This window comes from Pseudorasbora parva, chromosome 20 (assembly GCF_024679245.1).
Source record: "Pseudorasbora parva isolate DD20220531a chromosome 20, ASM2467924v1, whole genome shotgun sequence".
Classification (NCBI taxonomy): Eukaryota; Metazoa; Chordata; class Actinopteri; order Cypriniformes; family Gobionidae; genus Pseudorasbora; species Pseudorasbora parva.
In genome coordinates, this window is record NC_090191.1 from 23846351 (window position 1) to 23868485 (window position 22135).

The 22135-nt window shown below is 37.0% G+C and overlaps 2 protein-coding genes across 3 annotated transcripts; both read right to left on the minus strand.

Moving 5' to 3' along the window:
• Nucleotides 1-7040: 7040 nt before the first annotated feature.
• mdm2 (MDM2 proto-oncogene) lies at nucleotides 7041-14361 on the minus strand. Of its 2 annotated transcripts, none has more exons than XM_067427402.1 (11): nucleotides 14270-14361; nucleotides 12620-12696; nucleotides 12458-12527; nucleotides 11374-11507; nucleotides 10960-11009; nucleotides 10780-10838; nucleotides 10554-10620; nucleotides 9484-9641; nucleotides 9223-9366; nucleotides 8573-8641; nucleotides 7041-8150 (listed from the first exon to the last, which is right to left on the minus strand). In XM_067427402.1, exons 2-11 carry the CDS (start codon nucleotides 12682-12684, stop codon nucleotides 7530-7532), a joined length of 1437 nt encoding a protein of 478 aa, XP_067283503.1. In that variant the 5' UTR covers nucleotides 12685-12696; nucleotides 14270-14361; the 3' UTR covers nucleotides 7041-7529. The 2 variants fall into 2 exon arrangements, with proteins under 2 accessions (XP_067283503.1, XP_067283504.1); XM_067427403.1 differs by lacking the exon at nucleotides 14270-14361 and adding an exon at nucleotides 12779-13008.
• Nucleotides 14362-15315: 954 nt separating this feature from the next.
• On the minus strand, nucleotides 15316-21590 carry slc35e3 (solute carrier family 35 member E3). Its single transcript, XM_067427052.1, has 5 exons — nucleotides 20975-21590; nucleotides 20215-20325; nucleotides 19229-19387; nucleotides 18890-18972; nucleotides 15316-16756 (listed from the first exon to the last, which is right to left on the minus strand). The coding sequence occupies exons 1-5, from the start codon at nucleotides 21374-21376 to the stop codon at nucleotides 16570-16572; spliced, it is 942 nt and encodes a 313-aa protein (XP_067283153.1). The 5' UTR covers nucleotides 21377-21590; the 3' UTR covers nucleotides 15316-16569.
• Between the last annotated feature and the right edge of the window lie 545 nt (nucleotides 21591-22135).

A 22135-nucleotide genomic window follows, 5' to 3' on the forward strand; every position in this document is an offset into this window, starting at 1 on the left:
ATCTACTTCAAGATATTCGTTTTATTTCTAGTTTGAGAGACTGTCACTGATGGCAGAAAGTTAATAACTACAGTAACTTGTGGGATCAGTCCTGATTTGAGACGCGAACCGTTTAGAACGATTCAGTTTGATTTGGTGAACTGGTTCGACCTATAAAGATCCGGTTAAAAAGAACGATCACTAATGAACAGATCAGTGTTCAAAAAAAGTTGGGGAAATTTTAAGACATGCACCAAGTGTACGCCAACGAAACTAATCTGGATTTTTTTTTTTTTTTTTACTGAAACTATGGAACTAATGATGACTATGGGTGCACACACTTGTGCCTAAGAACCGCTTTCTTCCATCTTGCTATGAACAGATCAGTGTTCCAAAAAAGTTGGGGAAATGATATGACTATAAGAGTGATTCCTGATAGACTGTCTGAAACAACAACAACAAAAAACCTTTTAAAGAAGAAAAAAAATCATCCACCGACTTTCAGAGATGCAACAGAAATGACTTTCGACCTATAGAAATGTAGTTGAGTAAAAAGTATGATATTTATCTTTCAAATGTAGCGAAGTTAGTCATAAGTTTCCAGAAAAAATAATAACGTTACTCCAGTAAAGTACAGATACTCAAAAAGTGTACTTAAGTACAGTACTCAAGTAAATGTACTTAGTTACTGTCCGCCTCTCACCTTGCGGCATCTCTTACTGCACTTTCTGTCAGTGGCAGTGAAGTTGAAGTCCTCACACCTCTCCTGAAGTTTCTCTATTGCCGCTAATTCTTTCGCTGCACACCGCTGTGCTCTCTGAGGTGTCTCCCTCCTGCGCACGGAGTGAGCAAAACGCTCAAACAGTTGTCCGATTATACTCCGAAACACCGCCATTATGGACACTGAACTTTGTGAATTCAAGTGAATTCAATATTCGTCGTGAATATCTGAAGAAATTCTGGAAAGTATTCGATCTGTTCGCTCCTAAGCAACACACCAACAAAAGACCAGAGTCAGATCTGCAGTTTAATGCTGCCGGAATGAAATCTCTACTATGATGTCACAATAGTGAGCTCTACCCAGCTGGGTGAGAATTCCGAGCAGCAAACACAAACACATTCACACTAGACAACGAATTGAATACTGACTGTTTCCAAACAAGTTTCCTAAATAGTTTTGTGATTTTTGGGGTCCCAGACAAAATATAGAAACACGGCCCTATACAAATGTACACATTTATCTGGATCAATCCTTGAGCTTCCTTTATCTTGCTGCCTTTGTAACAGGAAAAAGAACATTGTTATGAATTGTGCCAAAATGTTAGTTTGTTTTATAATAATTTCCATTAAGAGAGTGTATTGAGTGCATCCAGTGATATGGGGACACTTACAGGGATATGGGGACACCTACAGGTGACTAAGGTAAATTATAACTAGAGTCAGCCATTTTCTCCTCAGTCGCATCAACCCTTAAAGACCGAGACAGCCGCCCGCGGCTAAAAATAACTATCGTTCTAAAATGTTTAATAACTTTTAAACCGCAAATCCAATCTATATGCTGTAACTGCACCGTAAAGAGGAGAATCTCCGCTTTCTAAAGGTATAACATTAATCGCGATTGATCATTCAGGGGCTCCGTAGTCAGCATCGATGCGTCATCAAAATATGCAGCACTGACTAAAAATAACTGTCGTTCTAAAATGTTTAATAACTTTTAAACCGCCAATCCAATCTGTATGCTGTAAACTGCACCATAAAGAGGAGAATCTCCGCTTTGCATATGTATAATATGTCTCGCGATTGATCATTCAGAGGCTCCATAGTCAGCGTGGATGCATCAAAATATGCTGCATTGATTTGTCCAGGAAACACGCGTGGATTGTTCCCTCTATGATTGTTCCCCTGAGCCAAACATAATTTTTTTTTTATTAGTCCCACCCCTCTGTGCCCAGATTCGTTGAAACTTTCATCAACTCAACCAATAAACACAGTGTTTGGTCTTTTGAACCACGAATCACGTTTCTCTGAAAAATGAACGTGGGTGTGAATTTGCGTGCGTCATGAAACCAAACAGAAATAAACGCGTGTAAAACGCTCTCTCAGAGCACAGCCAGTATATTTCTCTATTTGTATGTAGTTTGTGTTTTACACAATTTTCACTATTATATTTTCCTCAATTTGTGTTTGAGAAGATTATGTGCAGAGAAGTTGAAATGTCCGTTTATGAAAATAGCCGCCCACATGTAAAAGTAGCCTCAGTATATTTTATATCACGGTTTTATTGTCACAACTTGATGTATTGTTTGCGTTTGTTTTTCATGTTCAAATGAAAATATATTTCTCTGAAGAAAAATGTTTGTTTCAATGTTGTTATTATATAACAATCTTTCTATTTACTTTATTACTTGAACTTTTTAGGACACATTATCAGTAAATAAAAAACACCTGTTTTCACTCAAAAACCTAGAATAATGTTATAATAAATTTGTATGTTCAATGAAGAAAACAGAAAGAAATTGAGCAAGGTGAAAACCTGGTTTGTTGTTTATTGAACTGTAGTCTCAGTCGCATTAAGCTGTTGAGGAGAACATTGTGTGACCGGATGAGCTGTGTATTACATATTTGTGGTGTCATTTCATGTGTTTCAGTAAACACGAGTGAGCTCAGTTTACGTCTCCGCGTGGTCCTTCCTGGGAGGGTCGAAATGCAAAGAGCGAACCAGAAAAAAAGGGGTTACACCTTCACTATCAGACATGTTGTATTTTCCACTTCTAAAGTTGTGATTACGAGCTCATCGCATTAAAGTTTGTCTTGAGTGCGTTCTTGTCCAGTTTTCAACTATACCCGATAGCTTTGTCCAATTTTTTTGTTGTAATGGCTTTTATTCTTGTTTTACACCCTTAAATAGCAACTGTATAGTAAAATGAGTATGACACATGGAACTGTCTGAGCGTGAGCGGTGTGGTGTGGTTTAGACTTGCCATATCATAATTTTCACCCCTCAGTGAACTATTAAACTACCATTTAAACGGGTTAAAACAGCATTAGCGTAGGTTGGACACTAGGTGGTGCTTTTATTTTATCAACAAATATTAATACAAATTGAAAAATAATGAAAAGGAATCTACAAAATGACATGGTAATTTCAACCAAAACCTGTCTGGCAAGATACGAGCACACATGTAAGATTAATTTGCATCCCTTTGAGAGAAATGCTTTGTCGTGCTGTTGACCTACATAAATGTTGAAAAATATGAGTGACATATGGCCACCAGTGTTTTTATTATTTTTTAGAATTGCCAGTAACCTAGAAGTGCCCTAAACAATTAATTGAGGCAGATTTAGAAGAGGAAGAGACATTGAATCCGCCAAGAAGTTACAGGATGAAACACACACACACACACGATTTACTTTCCATTGACAGTTTTTTTATTTAATTTTTTATTGTAAAAACTTTACTATCCCCTATCCCTACCGTAAATAACCTTTTTCAATGGAGACTGAACATTATAATATTTTAACTGCAACATAAAATGTGGAAAAAATTAAGGGGTAAGTATTAAGTATTAAATACTTTCTGGATGCACTGTATATGATGTTGTGTTGCATATATCAGATAACTGGTTCATGTTGCCAATTGGTGAGTCTTAAACTATTTTAAAATCATTTCAGAAAACATACTTATGAAAATAATTTGTGCACGTTACTCTCAAAATCTGAAGTGTCAGATTGAAAGGCTTGGCAATGAGATGTAAAGGCTAAAAAGAAGTTTATGTAACATCTGATAGTTGGCAGATTGCACACTCAAACAATATACAGTTTGCTGCTGCAAAGATACTTCAAGCAATATTGGCCAATGTAGGCTAAGAATTAGCTAAATATACCCCAATATAAGCCGCAAGTGGAGATTGCACAAAAATAGCATGATAGTCTCAATCGGTGCGACATTTTCTTTGAAGTGCATTTAAAGAAAGCTGGGCAGTGAGGCATATTTCAAAACCTCTCAAACGCAATCTAATTAATCTTTTATTAGAAACAGCTAAATTCTGTAAAAGATTTAAAATAAAATGTGAAATAAATCTATTCAGGGTACACCATGATAGAGCATATACAGGTGCTGGTCATATAATTAAAATATCATCAAAAAGTAGATTATTTCACTAATTCCATCAAAAAGTGAAACTTGTATATTATATTCATTCATTACATACAGACTGATATATTTCAAATGTTTATTTCTTTTCATGTTGATGATTATAACTGACAACTAAGGAAAATCCCAAATTCAGTATCTCAGAAAATTAGGGTTCAGTATTGAAGACACCTGGTGCCACACTCTAATCAGTTTATTAACTCAAAACACCTGCAAAGGCCTTTAAATGGTCTCAGTCTAGTTCTGTAGTTTACACAATCATGGGGAAGACTGCTGACTGGACAGTTGTCCACAAGACGACCATTGACACCTTGCACAAGGAGGGCAAGACACAAAAGGACATTGGAAAATAGGCTGGCTGTTTACAAAGCTCTGTGTCCAAGCACATTAATTAGAAGCGAAAGGTAGTGATGGCCAAATGAGGCTTCCTGAACCACTGAGGCTTTCCAGCCCATTGCTTCACCAAAAGGTTCATTTACCTGAAGCCTCATGAAACAGTGTGCTCCCTAGTGACACCTGCTGTGCAAAGCAATGCATCGCACACAAATCTATTCATCCTGAGCAACCAAATTGTCATAGTGTGGGCACACCCTTTTTCTATTGCCTGTGTATTAATAAAGTATTTTACTCTGCTTGTATTAACCTATATACACACAACTCACACTAACACACAACTTTGTGTTCAACTATTCAGTAGTTCTTTGGGTTAGTGATGAGTGAATGCTCAGAATGATTGTAAATAAATTATTGTGAGTGCCTTTCAAAAATGTGGGGGAGATTCACAAAGAGTGGACCGCAGCTGGAGTGAGTGATTCAAGAACAACTACACACAGACATATTCGAGACATGGGTTTCAGCTGTCGCATTTCTCATCAAGCCTCTTGAACAACAGACAGCGTCAGAAGTGTCTCGCCTAGGCCAAAGATAAAAAGGACTGCTGAGTGGTCCAAAGTTGTTCTCTGAGGAAAGTAAATGTTGCATTTCCTTTGGAAATCAGTGTCCGAGTCTGGAGGAAGAGAGGACACGTAATCTACGATGCTTGAGGTCTAGTGTAAAGTTTCCACAGTCAGTGATGGTTTGGGGTGCCATGTCATCTGCTGGTGTTGGTCCTCTGTGTTTTCTGAGGTCCAAGGTCAACGCAGTCATATACCAGGAAGTTTTAGAGCACTTCATGCTTCTTGCTGCTGACTTGCAACTTTAAGGAGATGCAGATTTCATTTTCCAACAGGACTTGGCACCTGCATTCAGTGCCAAAGCAACCAGTACCTGATTTAAGGACCATAATTGGTAATTGGTCAGCAAACTCAGCTTACTCTGACCTTAACATCATAGAAAATCTATGGGATATTGTGAAGAGGAAGATGCAATATAGCAGCCCCAACAATGCAGAAGAGCTGACGGCCACTATCAGAGCAACCTGGGCTCTCATAACACCTGAGCAGTGCCACACTGATTGACTCCATGCCACGCCGCATTACTGCAGTAATTCAGGCAAAAGGAGCTCTAAATAAGTATTTTGTTGTACATGCTACATTTCTAAAAATCCTTTGTATTGGTCTTAAGTAATGTTTTAATTTTCTTTAATTTTTCTGATTTTCCTTCGGTTTATAATTATCAAAAAATTAAAAGAAATAAACATTTGAAATGTATCAGCCTGTGTGTAGTGACTGGTTTTAACATACAAGTTTCACTTTTTGAATGGAATTAGTGAAATAAATCTAATTATATGACCGGCACCTGTATGCTGATAAGATTCTGGGCACATTCGAGTTTCAGTCTGTAAACTCCTGTAAACTTGTTTCCCAGAAACACGTCCATGCGATGGGGAAAAGAAAAAGACATTTTTGTTAACAGTTTACATATAAAGGTGTTGACACTGGGCAATTATTTTATCAACTTTTATTAGAGCATTGTAACAATTTGTAAAAACACATCCATCATGTCACAAGTACAGTAAGTGTATGGCAAGATCTTGCTGAATTAAGACATTTTGAATTTAATAAATAACCATTGCTATCATAAAGCAGTTAAAAAGGGATCAAACATGGATAAACTGTCAATGAACAAAATGCTTTTTTTTAATTCTTGATCTGGTTTTATCCATTGCTCTTTAAAAGAATCTTTTGGATGTTTTACAAAGTCTTAGTCTGATTGTAATTGTTCATGTTGTGAAGTGTATATACGTACCTCAAAACTGAAAACATCTGGTTTCAGCAAATCAACTTCTGATTGCACTTCATTTGTAGAACATCTGGCGAGTGCGCTGTTAGAAAAAGGAACAGCTATTAATGGAAAACTTTCAGGTTCATTTGGCATGTTGCTACTATTTTGCATTTTAACTGGAACAACTTAAAGTGTGGTGACGTGCACTATAATAACTTGCAGAAATAGATGGGGGAAAAGTCACCATTTCAATGAACTTGTGAGCTATTCTAAAACACTCCCTTTCAAAAGCACATTTCAAAACAGAACAGTTAAATATGCGGTGGAACAGATATTGTACTAGTAATAAACCATAGAGAATAGAAATTATGCACTTTTTCATGTTGCAACTTTTTTACCAACTACACCAGATTCAGGTAGTAGTTCTTTGGTGTGAGAAGTGCGGTATTGAGTTATTTTATTTATGTATTTTTTTGTGGGGGCCTAAGTAGGCCCAAGTTTGTGCCAAGTTGCTATTAGACAGAGAAACAAGTCAGAACTTGTTTGCTGATATTGAGTGAAAAGTGGGTCCCTAGTAACCAAAGCTCTCTCTGGGTTACCGCTGTGTACTACCCAACAAACAACAGCACAGGCAACTGACACCAGCCACCTGAACCACCCTCACAGCCCATCGGCTACTCTAAACCATTATACATCATTAAGTAAATATCTTTCAAAAGAGCAAATCACCTGTACTGTAAAAGTGTAAGAGCCTCAAAACAATCATTTATTATACCTCACTCGGTGAAAATAAGACAGTCTTTGCAGCAGACAACAATGCAAGAGGGCATTTCCGTCAAGCGGAAGGACAATTTAAAAGAGGGGTCTCAAGAGCTAACTGAGGAACAGTTCAGTGCAGCAAAGAACTCAAATTAACATAAATCAGAGAAACCTATACATCAGCATGAACATAAATTAAATTACAAACATTTCTAGTGGATGATAATGTATACAGCATCACTGCAAGTCCTTAAGTAGTTTTTTTTTTTAATTTCTAAGCCCATAAACTCCTAGGTGTGTATTTGCTAAACAGCATGTGAGTGAAAACCTCGCTTGAGTCATAAATAAAATTAATTAATCATTAAGAAAAATATTACAAATATTGAGTTTGAATGCAATACAAGAAATATAATACAAGACAAGGCAACACGAGCCTCAAACTTCATGTGGGTATTGGAGGTATATATGCAGTGCCTCAGCTCACGTAGGTCAACACAACTGACTGAATGGGCTCTCGGCACACCGGACACAACTTGTTCCGGTTCTTTAATTTCTTGGCGCAAGTGTAACACGCCATAAGGTGTCCAGTCCTTCCGTGGACAATGCAGCCATTCTTGGGGCGACTTTGACAGATGACGCAGGGCTCTAGGCAAGTGGCGGGCAGGCAGGCCTCAAGGCTGTTGAAGCGCTCTAGCTCAGGGGTCTCTTCCTGGCTGCTGCCCCCACCAGAAGAGGTGGAGGGTTGCGATGACGAGGTCTGAGAGTCAGTCAGGGAGCGGGAGGTGGCAGAAGAAGGAAGTTCTTCTTCTTTGACGGCGGGAGATTGCAAGCATTTGCCGTCGGGTACGTCCACTCCTTCGTCTGTTTCCGGAAGAGGGCTTGAGGGTTTGGAAGGAAGCATTTTGTCATCCGAGGCCAAGCTGGGTGTTGCGGCGATGCTGGTGTCTTCAGTGCTGGTTTGAGTGTTAGTGGAGGGGTTTTCATTGTTGAAAAAGTCTGTTTCTGGAAGCCAACCAGGTCGGACATTCCAGCAGCTTTTGCAATGCCGAGGAAGAGGAGGGTTGAGCGCGTCACATTCAGCACACTTCCAGTAATCCTGAGTGAACACATTGTTACATTAGCACAGATTGTTCATATCTACAATAAAACATTAACATTTTGTTGCTTTTTTGGTTGGACATGGACATGAAAAACCAGTTAATATATGGTCAACATGAAATCAAAATGACCAAATGCAAGTTATTAATACACATTCCTGGCCATATTACACACAATTTATTAGTGCACAAATTTCTAAAGGGACAAAAATGTCTGTCTTCATAATCATAAACTAAATGTCATAACTAGCTGCTTCTCTGAAACAGCTGTTATTTTCTGGCAGACAAAAGCCTTTTATAACCCCCAACCTTTAAACCAAATGGCACAACAATAGTATGCAACACCCAGTTTTCATGATCCAATCCAATAAATTCCAAGCCCAGCTTTTTTTGCTCATTATTGAAGTAAATTTCTACATACTGCTTTAGTTATCTCAGTATCCTCATCAAACGAGTCTTCATCCTCAGCGAAGATTGTGACTTCATACACCTGAACGAGCAAAAGAAATGCAGTTAGTTAAGAAATGTTGCTAAGGTTAGGCTGTGTCAGGAGTGTCCAAGCTTAGTCCTGGAGGGGCGCTGTCCTGCAGAGTTTAACTCCAACCTGGCTCGACACACCTGCTTGGAAATTTCTAGTATGCCAAGCGGGACTTTGATCAGCTGTTTCAGGTGGGATTAATTGAGGTTGGAGCAAAACTCTGCAGGACAGTGGCCCTCCAGGGGCAAGATTGGACACCCCTGGGCAACATCTACACTAATCCAGATACAAAAAACATATTTTTCTCTCTACATTTTGGCTTTCCGTTCATAGACTCCACTCAAAAGTGGATACATTTGAAAATGCTTTTTTTCACTAATAAAATGATTGTGCCAGAATAATTACAAGAGAATGTTGATTTGTCTCTCTCAGGCGCAGTAAGAAGATTTGACCATTACCGATGTTTCAGTGTGTACGTTTTTGTAAAATGCTTGAAGCCGTGTGGATGGAGAGCATTTTGAAAATGCTGTTTTCAAATGTATCTGGATGTTTGTTAATCTCTCTCTCAATAGAGCAGGAGTTTGAGTTGAAACCTCGTTCTCTCCCGGCAGCGAATCCTCATCGTTCTCACTGTAGGCGTCGGAGTCGATGGACTCCACCTCAAACTCCACACTGAAATTATCAGAGTCTGAGTCCTCACTTTCATCACTGCCCTCACTGTGAGAGATACCTACATCCTGATGAACAAACAAAATGCTGGTTAGAAAGGGCCACATTCTAGCACAAAGAAAATTGTAAATGTAACCGCCGGTAAAACAAAACTACGTGAAGGACCGTTTAAAGTTGATACTCACAGAGTTGCTGTGTACGTCCGAAGACTCGCTGTTCCCCCTCTCCCGGTGCAGGCCGCCAATCACACACCAAGACAGGCTGTCATCAAATGTCAGGGAGAAGCTGTCCGACTTGTGCCTCTTCCTGCGTTCTTTAGGCTCATCTTCGGCTGAAGAACTCTCTATTAAAACCACAAAAACAGAGTTTAGCACTAATCTGTTTTTGGACACAAGAATACACTCCCTTACATAGCCATATAAGGGTTTTCACATACAGTTACCCTGTAGGTGAACCAAAACATGCTGCTTTCCAAACATTTACAACCCTTTTCTTTTTCTGTACGTTTACAAAAACACAAGTTTGAGTGTATACTGCTCATTGCATTAGTGTAAATCAGTTTATTTGCTGATGTAACTTTTCTATGCACTCATCTTTGGACACTTATGGCCCATGCAGGAGCAATGCTCAGAGCAATAACCCTTTTTAATAGTGCATCTGGCGCTGCTTGCTCAACAAACTGCCTTTGTGTGCATAGTTGAGGTTTTAAAATGGGCCATTGAAGAGCAGCAGTCATCTGAGCACATTCTGCACAGCCTCCAGATCTCAATGTCCTTTAGAGAGGTTCAGTCAGAGTGAGAGCAGTCATTATGGTACCACATGTTTACCCAGATACAGTCCTCTTTCAGTACTGAAAGAACACTACACTATGATCCATTATGGACGGAAGTCTTCCCTGCACGTATATTGGATATTTCACAAACATTTCACAAAATTCCCATGAAAAATCTAAAAACATGCTACATTTTCATCCAAAGCAACTGGCGGTTCTTTTTTTTAACGTTCATTCAATTGTGCCATTCCAGGCTAAAGCCAGCTGGCTATCAAAAAGAAAAGAAAAATGGCCAACCCTTCTTGTTCAAACAGGAAATATGCTAACACTGGAAAGAATATGCTAACACTTTTCTCAAAACATTTGTTAAGTGACAGCTGAATGTAAAGAAACAACTCTATCTGAAATCCCATCAGACCTGGCTGATCAAGCATGTGCTTTCAGACACACCCAACAAGACACAGCAGGTGTGTGTGTGCTTACCAGGATCACTGCTTCTCCTCCTCCTGCGCTGCTGTGAGGTAGATGAGCGAGAGTCTGAATCCGTATCCTGGAACAGACAGTTGGGTTTCAGTCATGCTTCAATCTCAAACACAGCAGTAGCTCTATAAAACCCATTCAAGCACAAACACAGCACTACCAAGGCAACTCTGTGGAATGGGTCAATACTCTGTGGTTCTAACTGTGTTGAGCATTAAAGAACGCTTACCCCAGGCCCTCGATCTGGTTCACTTTGACTCCTAGGTTCAGAGAAGGTAGACTGTGTTTCTGTAAAAGGAAACAAGGACAAATTTAGCACAAAATAGATAACAACATTTGTTCGAGACAAACAATATTATTAGAGATGAAACAGTGAAGATAAAAACTAAAGGTTTTACGGTCACAGTACCTGGATTTTTCACTGTTACAAGGTTTCTATTGATCATTGCAAAGAGGGCTCTGAAAAAAAACAAGGTAAAATTACCCACTAAAACTTTCGTATATATAGCAATTTTACGGAATACAGTAAATACTTTTTTTTATGTACAGTGGCCCCTATATATATATATATATATACACACACATTTATTTATATATATATATATATATATATATATATATATATATATACACACACATTTATTTATTTATATATATATATATATATATATATAAATCCAGTTTTAACCGTACAACAGGTTATAGCAGATGCATTAAGAGCTAGTAGGTTAAATGTCCCAGAAGTTGTCACCTGTTGCTTTAAAGCCCCACCCTAATATTCTCAGGGGTCATTTATTAGCTCTGCAGCTGTTTCAATACGTACCGGGGCTCTTTGACTGAGAAACTTTTCACCCCGAGAACAGCACCGAGAGCATCCTCTCCACAGTGAACGATGTGTTGCTGCTGCTTGTCATATAACTCCTTGCTCATGATATACTTCCCCAAATAAAACATAACCTAAACACATACACAAAAAGAGGGGTTTTAGAGATCCACGGGGAATCCATTTCCTGAAACAGAGTGTTGAGTGAAAGGATGGTAAAGATTGTGGCTGGTATTTGAATAAAGATGAGTAATACATTCCTGTTAGTCAAGCAAAACCACAACTTCCACCTATTAAAAAAATGACTCATGACTTCAAGCTAAAGTTGACAACTGATGAAAATAAATCAAACTTAAAATGTCATAAGTCAACTGGCATACCAATTATCAATATTACTGCATACTATCAATGAATTAGAATTTGTAGTTAATCCCCCATGCAAAAGCTGAGGTGTTCAGAGGAGTTTCTTACTGGCCAAACTAAAATAAATAAATAAATAAATAAATAAAAACAAGCCGACATTAAAGTCTCCAGACATAACTGGGGTCCTTCTTTTAATGGGGGATTTTTGGCACATTCTGTCATCTTACAATCAATAACTTAAAACTTAGTTTAGTCTAATCACTTAAGAGAAGTAATAAGCTGCAATATTTTAATTATAATTCATCTGTACCACAAATTGAAGAGTAATAATTTAGGTTAGGAGTTTCTTCAAATCTCTAAGATTGAACAATGGGGGAAAAACACCAAGAATGAATATCTTACTGACTGAACAAAAACTGTAACTAAATATAATTTCACCACCCACTGCCCTATAGAAAATACACACAGATAAGCAGTGACACATGAAACTGGAGAAGGATTATTTTAGCCAGCAATGTCAAACACCACTACCACAAATATGTCCACAAACTCTCAAATGGGCACCATAAGTGTGAATATGAAAAACGATTCACACAAAACATACAGCAAGGTTCAGCTACTAAAATAACTGGCCATAATTCCAATTAGATATAATGCCATAAAGCATGACATGTATATAAGTTTAAAAGTTAGAATGGACTAAAAACTTTGGTTAACAGACCTCCTTCATGGTGAAAACATCTTTATCTGCACCTGCATCCTCTAACAGCCTTTTCAACTGCACCTTTGGTCTTACCTGAGGAAGTTACAATAAATAAAACTCATTCATAACAAGGTATAAAAACACATTTTAATTACACAAAAGCACAATTTGAAATGCTACCTTACCAGTTTTTCATTGTCAACCTTGTTGATTTGAGAACTGCTTAAACAACTTTCTGTTGCCATATTTGTATTTATCTGTAACAAAAGAGAAACAGTTTTTAAATAAACAATTTGGAAGCAATTCCGTACACACAGAAACTTATGAAAGAAACATTACCTGTGCAAATGGAGGTAAATTGGATATTCTACCTAAGAATCTACTCTGCTAACTGTACATAAAGTGCCTGAGCCTTGGGTTAGTGAGGAGTGGGAGCCGGCTGAGAGCCAGTCTATGGTTTAAATAGACACAGAGAGACATGTCAGGGCTAGAATCCACCGCACCGATCATCATGTCCTGGGCGGGTTCGGGCATGACAAGTCAAAGCGTGACTGGTTTCGGACGCCTAGTGGTGGTAGACGATCTTTTGCTGAGCTGTCTGTGATCATGTCCGGGCATGTCCCGACTCACTACGCTACACCCACCCATTGCTGGCTAAGCAGTAAGCACATGGATTTGAAGCTTATCAGCCCAGTAACAGCCAGGTGAAATAACACAGTTTTGGACCAAAGCGACGACCAGTCTGGATTATTAGAGCCTCAGATAAATAAACCAAATAAACTCAAATCAAAAAGACCAAAAAGTTCATCATGACAAGTGCTACGGACGGATGGATGGATGTCATTTGGAATACAACATTGCTATGGTTATTTATCCGCAATGCTCAGCAAACAGTACACACACACACTAAAACACAACAACCTCAAGATTGTTGTCTTCGGGATTTATATCTGCCATCTTCGTGCATGGGAATATCTCCACTCAAATTAGATGCGCATAATTCATGTAAAACCTGGAGCATCCATTGCTTTCCCCCGGAGGTAACATGAAAATAGATCGACGTGTTTTACCAGTGAGATTTACATGTGGCAGGTTTCAATATGACTGTGACAATACATATTGACAGATTATAAGACTAAGTTAACGTTAATAGCAACACAACGCGCTAACAATGTGCTTTTCTCTAGTTAAATTAATCAACACTGAACTGAATAATGGCACTATTGCAATTTTAAAAGCTGCTTTAATGCAGCGTTTGACACATTTTTACGAAGTTTGCATCTTTAAGTTAGTCGTTATCTTCCTGTTAATCACCCGTGAATGTGTTTTGAAATATAAAGTGCTAACGTTATTTAAATAACGCGACTTGACTTGTACAGTTTAAACGTCAGGCAAGCCACTGTTGTATTGGTTTACGTAATACTTAATTGTACAATTTTCTTTCCGTGTTAGATTAGTAATAATAGTACTAAATAACCAACATAAAATGCTTCTCGACGAATGTGGAGTTGCGTATTTTAACTACAATGTATAAGCTGTCGTTTGATTGTAACAACGCCACAAACGCGCGCACTCCCGGGTGTCTATTTCCCGCCATGGGCACTCAGGAAAACCCGAGGCTGCAGTAGGCCACGCTTCCAGAGCTAGCGCAAGGGTAACTGAGGCGAATTATTTCAGGCGCCTACACGGATATTAAAGCTTCAGACTGTGTTAAAATAACACGCTGGAACGTTTAGCAGTATTTTCAAACATGTGCACCCTGAAAAGTGTAGTAAATATAGGAGAAAATGCGAAAATTGCTAAACTGAAAGTGTTAAAAATGAGTCTTACCTGCTGGTGACCGTTGAGAGTCTCGAACTCTAGCTCCCTCTACTGGCGACCGTTTGAATTTGAAATGTTCCAGCACGTGCGATAAGCGCGGGGTGTAAACATTAAACAATACACAAGTAAAGGCGAGTTGAATATAATTTACACTGTCTACGTTTGCTGTTTTAATGTTGTTTGGGTAATACGTTTAAAGTAGCGCGGTTTTACCATGTAAAATTGCTTTTATATTTTCAGGTTTACATAAGATTGAGCATTTTGTTTTTTTTCACACTGAATGAGATTTAGCAGCCGAGTTTCACATATATCAGGTAATATGTGTGACGTTAATAAGAAAATATGACATCATTAGAATACCAAAACAAAACAAACAAACAAAAAAAAAAATCAGGACACTCGGCCCGGCAATGAGATAATGAGGCTACTTAATGATAGATACTCGAAGTTTACTCAGATATTCCTTAGGCCTATTATTTTCAATATATTTAAAGTAGGCTATGCCTCTGTATGGATAGAAAATTGTTACATTAGGGCAAGGACGGGGATTTGAAAATAGGACGTTTGATCACCCTCGTTTTAATTGTTATATGACATGCACATTTAAACAATCTCCCTTATTTTCATACTTAGGTGGTGATTTAATTGATAATCACTTGATAATATTAAACTAATCAAACCGCTAGTTAATGAATTCCCCCTTTGATTAATGAACTATTTTGCAGGATTCTATTGTGTTAACTGAAAGAACTTTCATCAGTTGTTTTGATTTCCTGATGAGTAATGATGATATGATGACTGGTATCATGACATGACCCTTGTCCACCATTGTGAATGGTTGACCATTGGTTAGCTAACTACACAGAAACTTAGTTAGGGGAGGTATTGTTTTGGAAACATTGAAAACATGCCTTGTACAGTCCCTTGACAGGATCTGATCTTTAGGGCAGGAAAAATGACTCAAGAGTTTATTTAAGAACAACATGTTCCTTTACGCTCGACATGTTTGGGCTTGTACGTCTGTAATAATGAGTAAATTCCATGGACCACTGAAGTAATCAGAAAGCTATAATTTAATTAATGGAAGCAAAAGACAAATCCCAAAGATTCAAGTTAAAGGCAGTTACACTGTCAAACATATGATCCAGGTTTTAGTTCTCATAGATCCTTTACTAAGGCACAAACAAACTTCCTTCTACTTACAGTAATAAAAAAAAAATAATTGTCATCATTTACTCCCCCTTAATCTTTACAAACCTGTATTTATTTCTTCAGCGGTACACATAAACATATTTTTTGAAGAACACTGATATCTAAACAACATTGAAGCCCGTCAACTTTGTGTATGAATGGGAAAAAAACTGACGCATTTCTCAAAATATCTTCTTTCAAGTTCCACAGAATATTAGGTAATTTTTGTGTGAACTATCCCTGCATTTTCAGCATTACCAGATCCCTTTTGAAACTGGGACAAATCTAATATTCATGCAAAAAGCAGCAAGACATCTAGTTTTGAGCCTGGAGACAGGACTTTGGAATGCGACTAATGTTTAAGTTGCATATTGCAAAAGAGACAAACATGTTGAAAAAAAAAACCCACCATGAACTGAACGAATGACTGACATTGCATTTCATAGACAGCGAAAGACTCGAGTCTTTCTGCCAAGTAGGCAGTGACCCCTGTCCTAAAAGTTGTGACTAGACTCAATACAAGATAACATTCCATCCCTGAAAAACATGACCAAAAAAAAAGCGACTGTTACTTTGTATAAAAAGTTTAATCGTTGAAAATACACCCAAGTAAAATTTACAAAATAAAAAAGGAAATGCATCAACATTCAGAGTTATTCTTTCAAACACTGACAGAATAAATGCTATCACTGGGGCGGTACCCTAAGATACAAAACCGAAAGGGTACTATTTAAGGTACTAATACACACTTTTAAAGTACTGCTATGTACCTTTTAAGGTACTAATATGTACCACTTAGGGGTATTAGGGGTGAGTAAGGTACAAAGATTTTGTGCCTTATAGGCTACTGCCCCAGTGACAGCACTGTACCTTTATTCTGAGTGATTGGTCTGCATGTTTATTTGCAAATATTGAATACTTGGGACATAAATGAAACTCTAGAAAAGATTGAAATGCTATCAAAAGTTCTCAGCCTCTGTATGGCATAAGCCTACTTCCTTCCCGTCTATATTTTGGTTAGTCTTCACGCTCCTGTGCAGGAGCTATCATCACTATCTATTCCTGAAGAAATCAGGCACTGAACACCATCTCTCTTGTCGATTGGCACATCTGCGGGCCTATGGTCTCTGTGTGAGCTTGCTTTTGCCCTCCTCCTGCTCTGCCAGTTTGAAATGGGTGTATGCCAGGATGCCAATGAGGGTGCAGAGGATACCCAGACCCTGGTTTAAAGACAAGGGGTCCTGGAAGAGAACATACCCACCCAGTAATGTGATGCAGAACTTGAAGTGTCCAAACATGTTGTATCTTTGAGGAGAAAAGTTAAGGGATCTTGTTTGACGATGACTTTTAGTAATCTCTTGAGGCTTATGACTTCCACTTGAGTCACAGGCTTTGAGGACATGTGACTTGAGCTTCAGAGATGATGTATTGCACTCACAGAAAGAGCTTCTAAAATGTGTTTTGAAAGTTATTCTTTGGTCCACAGGCTTGTGAATATGACATTAAAAAAAAAAGAGTTAATAAAAGCTGTATTAAACAAAAAATATATAAATGTTATATATAAAATATATATAAATGTTATTTTGGTAACACTTTACAATAAGGTTTTATTCATTAATATTAACTAAGATTAATAAATGCTGTAGAATTATTGTTCCTTCTTAGTTCTGTTATGTTAATCTCAGCATTTACTAATATATATTTTTTAAGATTAAACGTTGTATCTGTTAACATGAACATTTTTAATTAACTAATATTACAGAAAGTAAGAACATTTTTCATTGTTAGTTCATGTTTGCAAATGCATTAACTAATATTAACAAATGAGACCGATGCCATTATTTTTAATAATGACTTTTTTCCAGTTTTGTGAAAATATGTATATAAAATACAGATGTTATTTTTAATATAATCACTCTTGTGAATATGTAAAAACGTTAATTGTACAAAATCTGGGGAAAATACAATTAATAAAAAACAAGTTGTTTTGATTGATTTATGGCTATATCAGTCTTGGTAATGTGTTAAAACATTAATAAATCGGTTCAAAATAAGAAGAAAAAAAGGTTAATAAAATTCATGTTATTTTTAATATTGATTTAAGGCTATATCAGTCTTGTTAATATGTAAAAATATGAATAAATCATTTTTAAATAAGAAAAAAGGGTTAATAACAATAGATGATATTTTTAATAATGATTTATGGCTATATCAGTGTTGTGAATATGTAAAAACATTAATATGTTAAAAATAAGAAAAACTGTTAATAAAATGTTATTTTTAATTTTGATTTATGGCTATATCAGTTTTTTTTATATGTTAAAAAAACATTAATAAACAGGTTCAAAATAAGATTTTTGTTTTTAATAAAACAATAATAAATTGGGTTAAAATAAGAAAAAACTTTAATAAAAAGCAGATGTTATTTAATATTGGTCAGATTTGTGAATATGTAAAAAAAAAAAATTTGTTTAACCTGTTCAAAATTAGTCAAATATGTTATTCAAATGACAGATGCTATTGTTAATATTGTTTTACGCTATATCATTCTTGTGAGTACCGTATGTAAAAAACGCAATTTTTTTCCAAAATACATAAGTATGATCAATTATCAAAATAATGATTTTCAAACACTGATTTATGGACCATGTTAAATAATAAAATCTAAATTTATGTTAATCTAATGTTGGATGAATGAGTGTACGACTTGGCTTAACTTTATTTCTGTAACTTTTATTTATATTAATGCAAGAATATTCTAAAACAAGCGGCATTACAAATCGCACAATTTTTCTTAAAAAAAGTAACTGAATATGTTTAAAACATTAACTGTAAAAATCATGAGATGGCATCGTCTATTTTTCATAGAGTATTGAATTATACACTTAAAAAATGATATAGTTGCCAGTATACTTTAGGAAGAGGGATCAGCTAGCAGATCATCATATTTCCTGGTCCTTGGATTTAAAAAAAAAAAAAAGAAGAAGAAGAAGAAGTCTGAAATCCCTTGGTTGACAGAACACTTACCAATAAGTGGCCCAAAAGTGCAGTTAAAAAGCATGAGAATGTAAAGTGCTCCATCTGCTGCTTACTTTGAGAAATGTCTCGCTCATGAACTCACTCCCAGTGGGTGTATTCAAAACCATGAAATGTTTTTATTATGGCTCAGAGCTAAAAAATGTGCCGTGATTTACAGCTTCCCCTTTCATTATTAAACAAGTGTGTAACTATGCGTTTACTGTTTGCACAGCTTTCAGGCTCTGTAAGCAAACATTTGCTTGCATTATAGGCCTAGCCTGACAATTAACAGACAAGTCATGTTATAGAGCACTGTTTACAGATAGTTGTCTACAGGGTGTGTTATGCCCCAAGAATAGAAAAGAAGGAAATAGCCACAGCTGAATGAATGGTACTTTAGAGAAGTAGCTGAAAGGATACGTAACAGGAGACGTGTTCCCAATGATCCAGTAAATGGACAAATTAACCAGAAAGGCAATAACACTAGACAGCAGGACCATGACCTTGATGAAAGGAAGAGAAGAAAAAAAAATCAAGAATCAACCATTTGAGAATGCAATTAACTTAATATGCATCTTAGAGTCTTTTTTACCCAATAAGGGTAACATTTTTACTTTTTTCCAGGAAATCTGGGCAATAACACAAGGCTTTCTCTGTCACTGTGTGTTTGTCTAAGTAGGAAATTCCTTTGGATAGGTGTAGGGGGAGTGTGTGCGCCAATGAAAGAACAGGCACTTTCTTGCTCGCTCTCTCGCTTACCAGGGCCTGAAATGACCAGGGGCCAAAGATACCACCCTCTCCGCTCAGGGGTTCGAAGAACGGCACCAGGAGCAAGAGAAATGCAGACGACATGGGTGCCTGATAATACAGTAACTGCATAGAGTTCACCTGCAGCTCATGCTGTTTGGCACCGACCCACTATATTAGGACAAATAAGTCATTAGTCAAATAAATACAACATAAGCACAATATCTGAATAGTTATTGAGGGAAATAATTATTTATGTTCAGAATTTTACTGGGGATTTGTGAAGTACTTTTTTATATTTTATATAATTCATTTTATATATTGTGTATAATTGTTTTATATATATATATATATATATATATATATATATATATATATATATATATATATATATATATACACACAACATAAATACTTAAAAATATATGTACATTTAAAAAAACAAATGACTAAATAACTTTAATAATACCATAAAAACTGTAATATTGTGACATTATTATAATTTAATAACCGCTTTATATTGTAATATATTGTAAAATATAACGTATTCCTGCAATGTGAAGCTGAAGTGTCGCATCATGATCCTTCAGAAATCATTCTAATATGATTTGCTGCTCAGGAAACATTTCTTATTATTATCAGTGCTGAAAACAGTTGTGCTGCTTAATATTCTTTTGTGGAAACTGATACGTTGTTTTATTATTTGATTAATAAAAACTTTTATTATAAATTGAAAGTTTTTGTAACATTATAAATGTCTTACTGTTACTTTTAATCAATGTAATGTATACTCAATATCAATAATGATATTAAACAATTGATTTTAATAATAATATAAAAAAAAATGAATGCAAGTTATTATACAGTAAATACCAGAATTTCTATATATTGGGGGTATCTGGGTTGGCCAATATTCTGACTCCTGGTTTATGGGAATGGGAATGAAGGGATATACATTTTTCAATAAGAATGTAACGTGAGAATGCCATAATACTTACCACTTGATACAGTGAGGTTACAAAGACCCCAAGTGTGGCAAAGATCATCCCCAGAAGATTGAACCTCACATCATAGTAAGAGTTCAGTATGACCCCTAAAGTGATTGGCACCTTTTTATAAAGCGCACACACACACACACACACACACACACACACACACACACACACACACACACACACACACACACAATCATTAAAATAGGTGTGGGAAACAGGTGTAAAAAGCAGATCACAGCAGTTATGTGACCCATTACCCTACATAAGCAACTCTGCATATAACCATGACTTGCTTTTATCAGAATTTAGCCAGAGCATAGTTCAAACTGATGCATGGCATGTGCATGCTATACAATTGATTAAATATGTGACCGTTATAACACATATTGTATTACTTTACACTCTCAGAGAAAGAAAAAAAAAGTACAGTGGGGGAAAAAGCACAACTTTAAAAGATACACAACTGGTCCTTAGGGTACAATTTTACCATGTGCCTTAAGGGTACCAGCAGTGACAGCCACTTGTACCTAAAAAGGTACAATTTAGTATTCTTTTTTGAGAGTGTACAAGCACACACACACACATATACATTTACAGTGTGGTTCACAAGCCCCAGACACCAATATGAAACAGTGATTTTTTTGTTTTGAACACCAGATTTTAAATGTCGTCCATACTCAGATTTCATGAATACATGAACTACTGATTTGTTAAGTAAAACTTTTGAATGACTTCATAGTCGAATAAACGAAAACCCACTTACTAGAGTCAGTTTAATCTTTGAGGAAAATGTCTTTCTGTAGTACATGGTCTGGATGGCTATGATCACGGGTGTTGTCATGGCTTTGGCCAGCTGATATGTTCCTATAGTGTTGCTTTGAAGAGACAGATTCGTGAAAACAACAAAACCACAGAAACTCAGAGCCAGCAGGATGATTTTAGAAGGTCTGAGACTCTTGGGGGAGAACATATCCATCTTCTGACACATATACAGCCCCAGCCATGTCACTACGAAATGAATGAGAGTCAGGGTCATGTTGGGAAAGCCATAGTGTACATAGATCCATTTGTTGATGAACACTATGCATATTGAAGACAGTAAGTTAGCCAGAAGTCCTGTAATTATCCGAGTGTTTCCAAGCAAGTCAGAGAGTCGCGTCGCCATAGCGGAACTAATTCAGAAGCACTTTAGTCTTCTGGATGCAAATAGTTCTGGAGAAACCGTTTAGGTGTCTGCTTTGGTGATGCATTAGCAGAGAGAGATAAAAGTGCACTGCTTCCCGTGGCTGAATGTTTGAAAGCGTGTCAGAAGAGCTTTCATTCTAGAGCGCCGCATTCACTCAAAGCGCTGCCACGGGTGTGACGTCCTGAAACGCGACGCGACGCTCGCAAATGAGGGATGTTCTTGGAAGGTAACGGTCCAACGTGAAGCTCTCGCGAGATTCACATGCGTACACAAACCAAAGGCACAAACAGCAACGATACGCACGCGCGAGAATTTCGCATTACGGTACCTTCCTTGAGGGATACGCCACGTCACTGTTCTTATGTGCGGTTTAGTGGACAAAATAAGGGTGCGACTCAATTAGTTCCCTAGTTCAGTTGCCAGGGCACTGATCAGGGAGTCAGCCCATTGACTTATGTCCTAATCAGTTCCCTGACTAGTGAACTAGGGAGTGGATTAAGACGCACCCTAAGAAAAGTTTCTTATTAGAAAAACCTTTTTGACTATTTAAATTGGAAAAATATATGGTCCATTCAACACAGATTTCTCCTTACCAACAAAGTTAAAGAAATATCCTTCAAATTACTCCATTACATTTATCCCTGTCAAACACTTTCTTAAAAACAAATTTAGATTAAATTTGGACGTTCCTTTTGTCAGAATGACATTGAAACTCTTATTCATTTATTTTGGTTGTGT

Bases quoted from the DNA above. Each gene is read 5' to 3' on its own strand.
- mdm2 (XM_067427402.1), bottom strand. From the start codon at position 12,684: ATGGCAACAGAAAGTTGTTTAAGCAGTTCTCAAATCAACAAGGTTGAC. The intron at 10,839-10,959 runs GTACTGTGACCG...TTCCTTTTACAG, and splicing joins TGTAACAGTGAAAAATCCAG to AAACACAGTCTACCTTCTCT. The intron at 9,367-9,483 runs GTGAGTATCAAC...TTTGTTCATCAG, and splicing joins CGGACGTACACAGCAACTCT to GATGTAGGTATCTCTCACAG.
- slc35e3 (XM_067427052.1), bottom strand. From the start codon at position 21,376: ATGGCGACGCGACTCTCTGACTTGCTTGGAAACACTCGGATAATTACA. The intron at 18,973-19,228 runs GTAAGCGAGAGA...CCTTTCATCAAG, and splicing joins CCTGGTCATTTCAGGCCCTG to GTCATGGTCCTGCTGTCTAG. The intron at 16,757-18,889 runs GTATCCTTTCAG...TTCTCCTCAAAG, and splicing joins GGGAACACGTCTCCTGTTAC to ATACAACATGTTTGGACACT.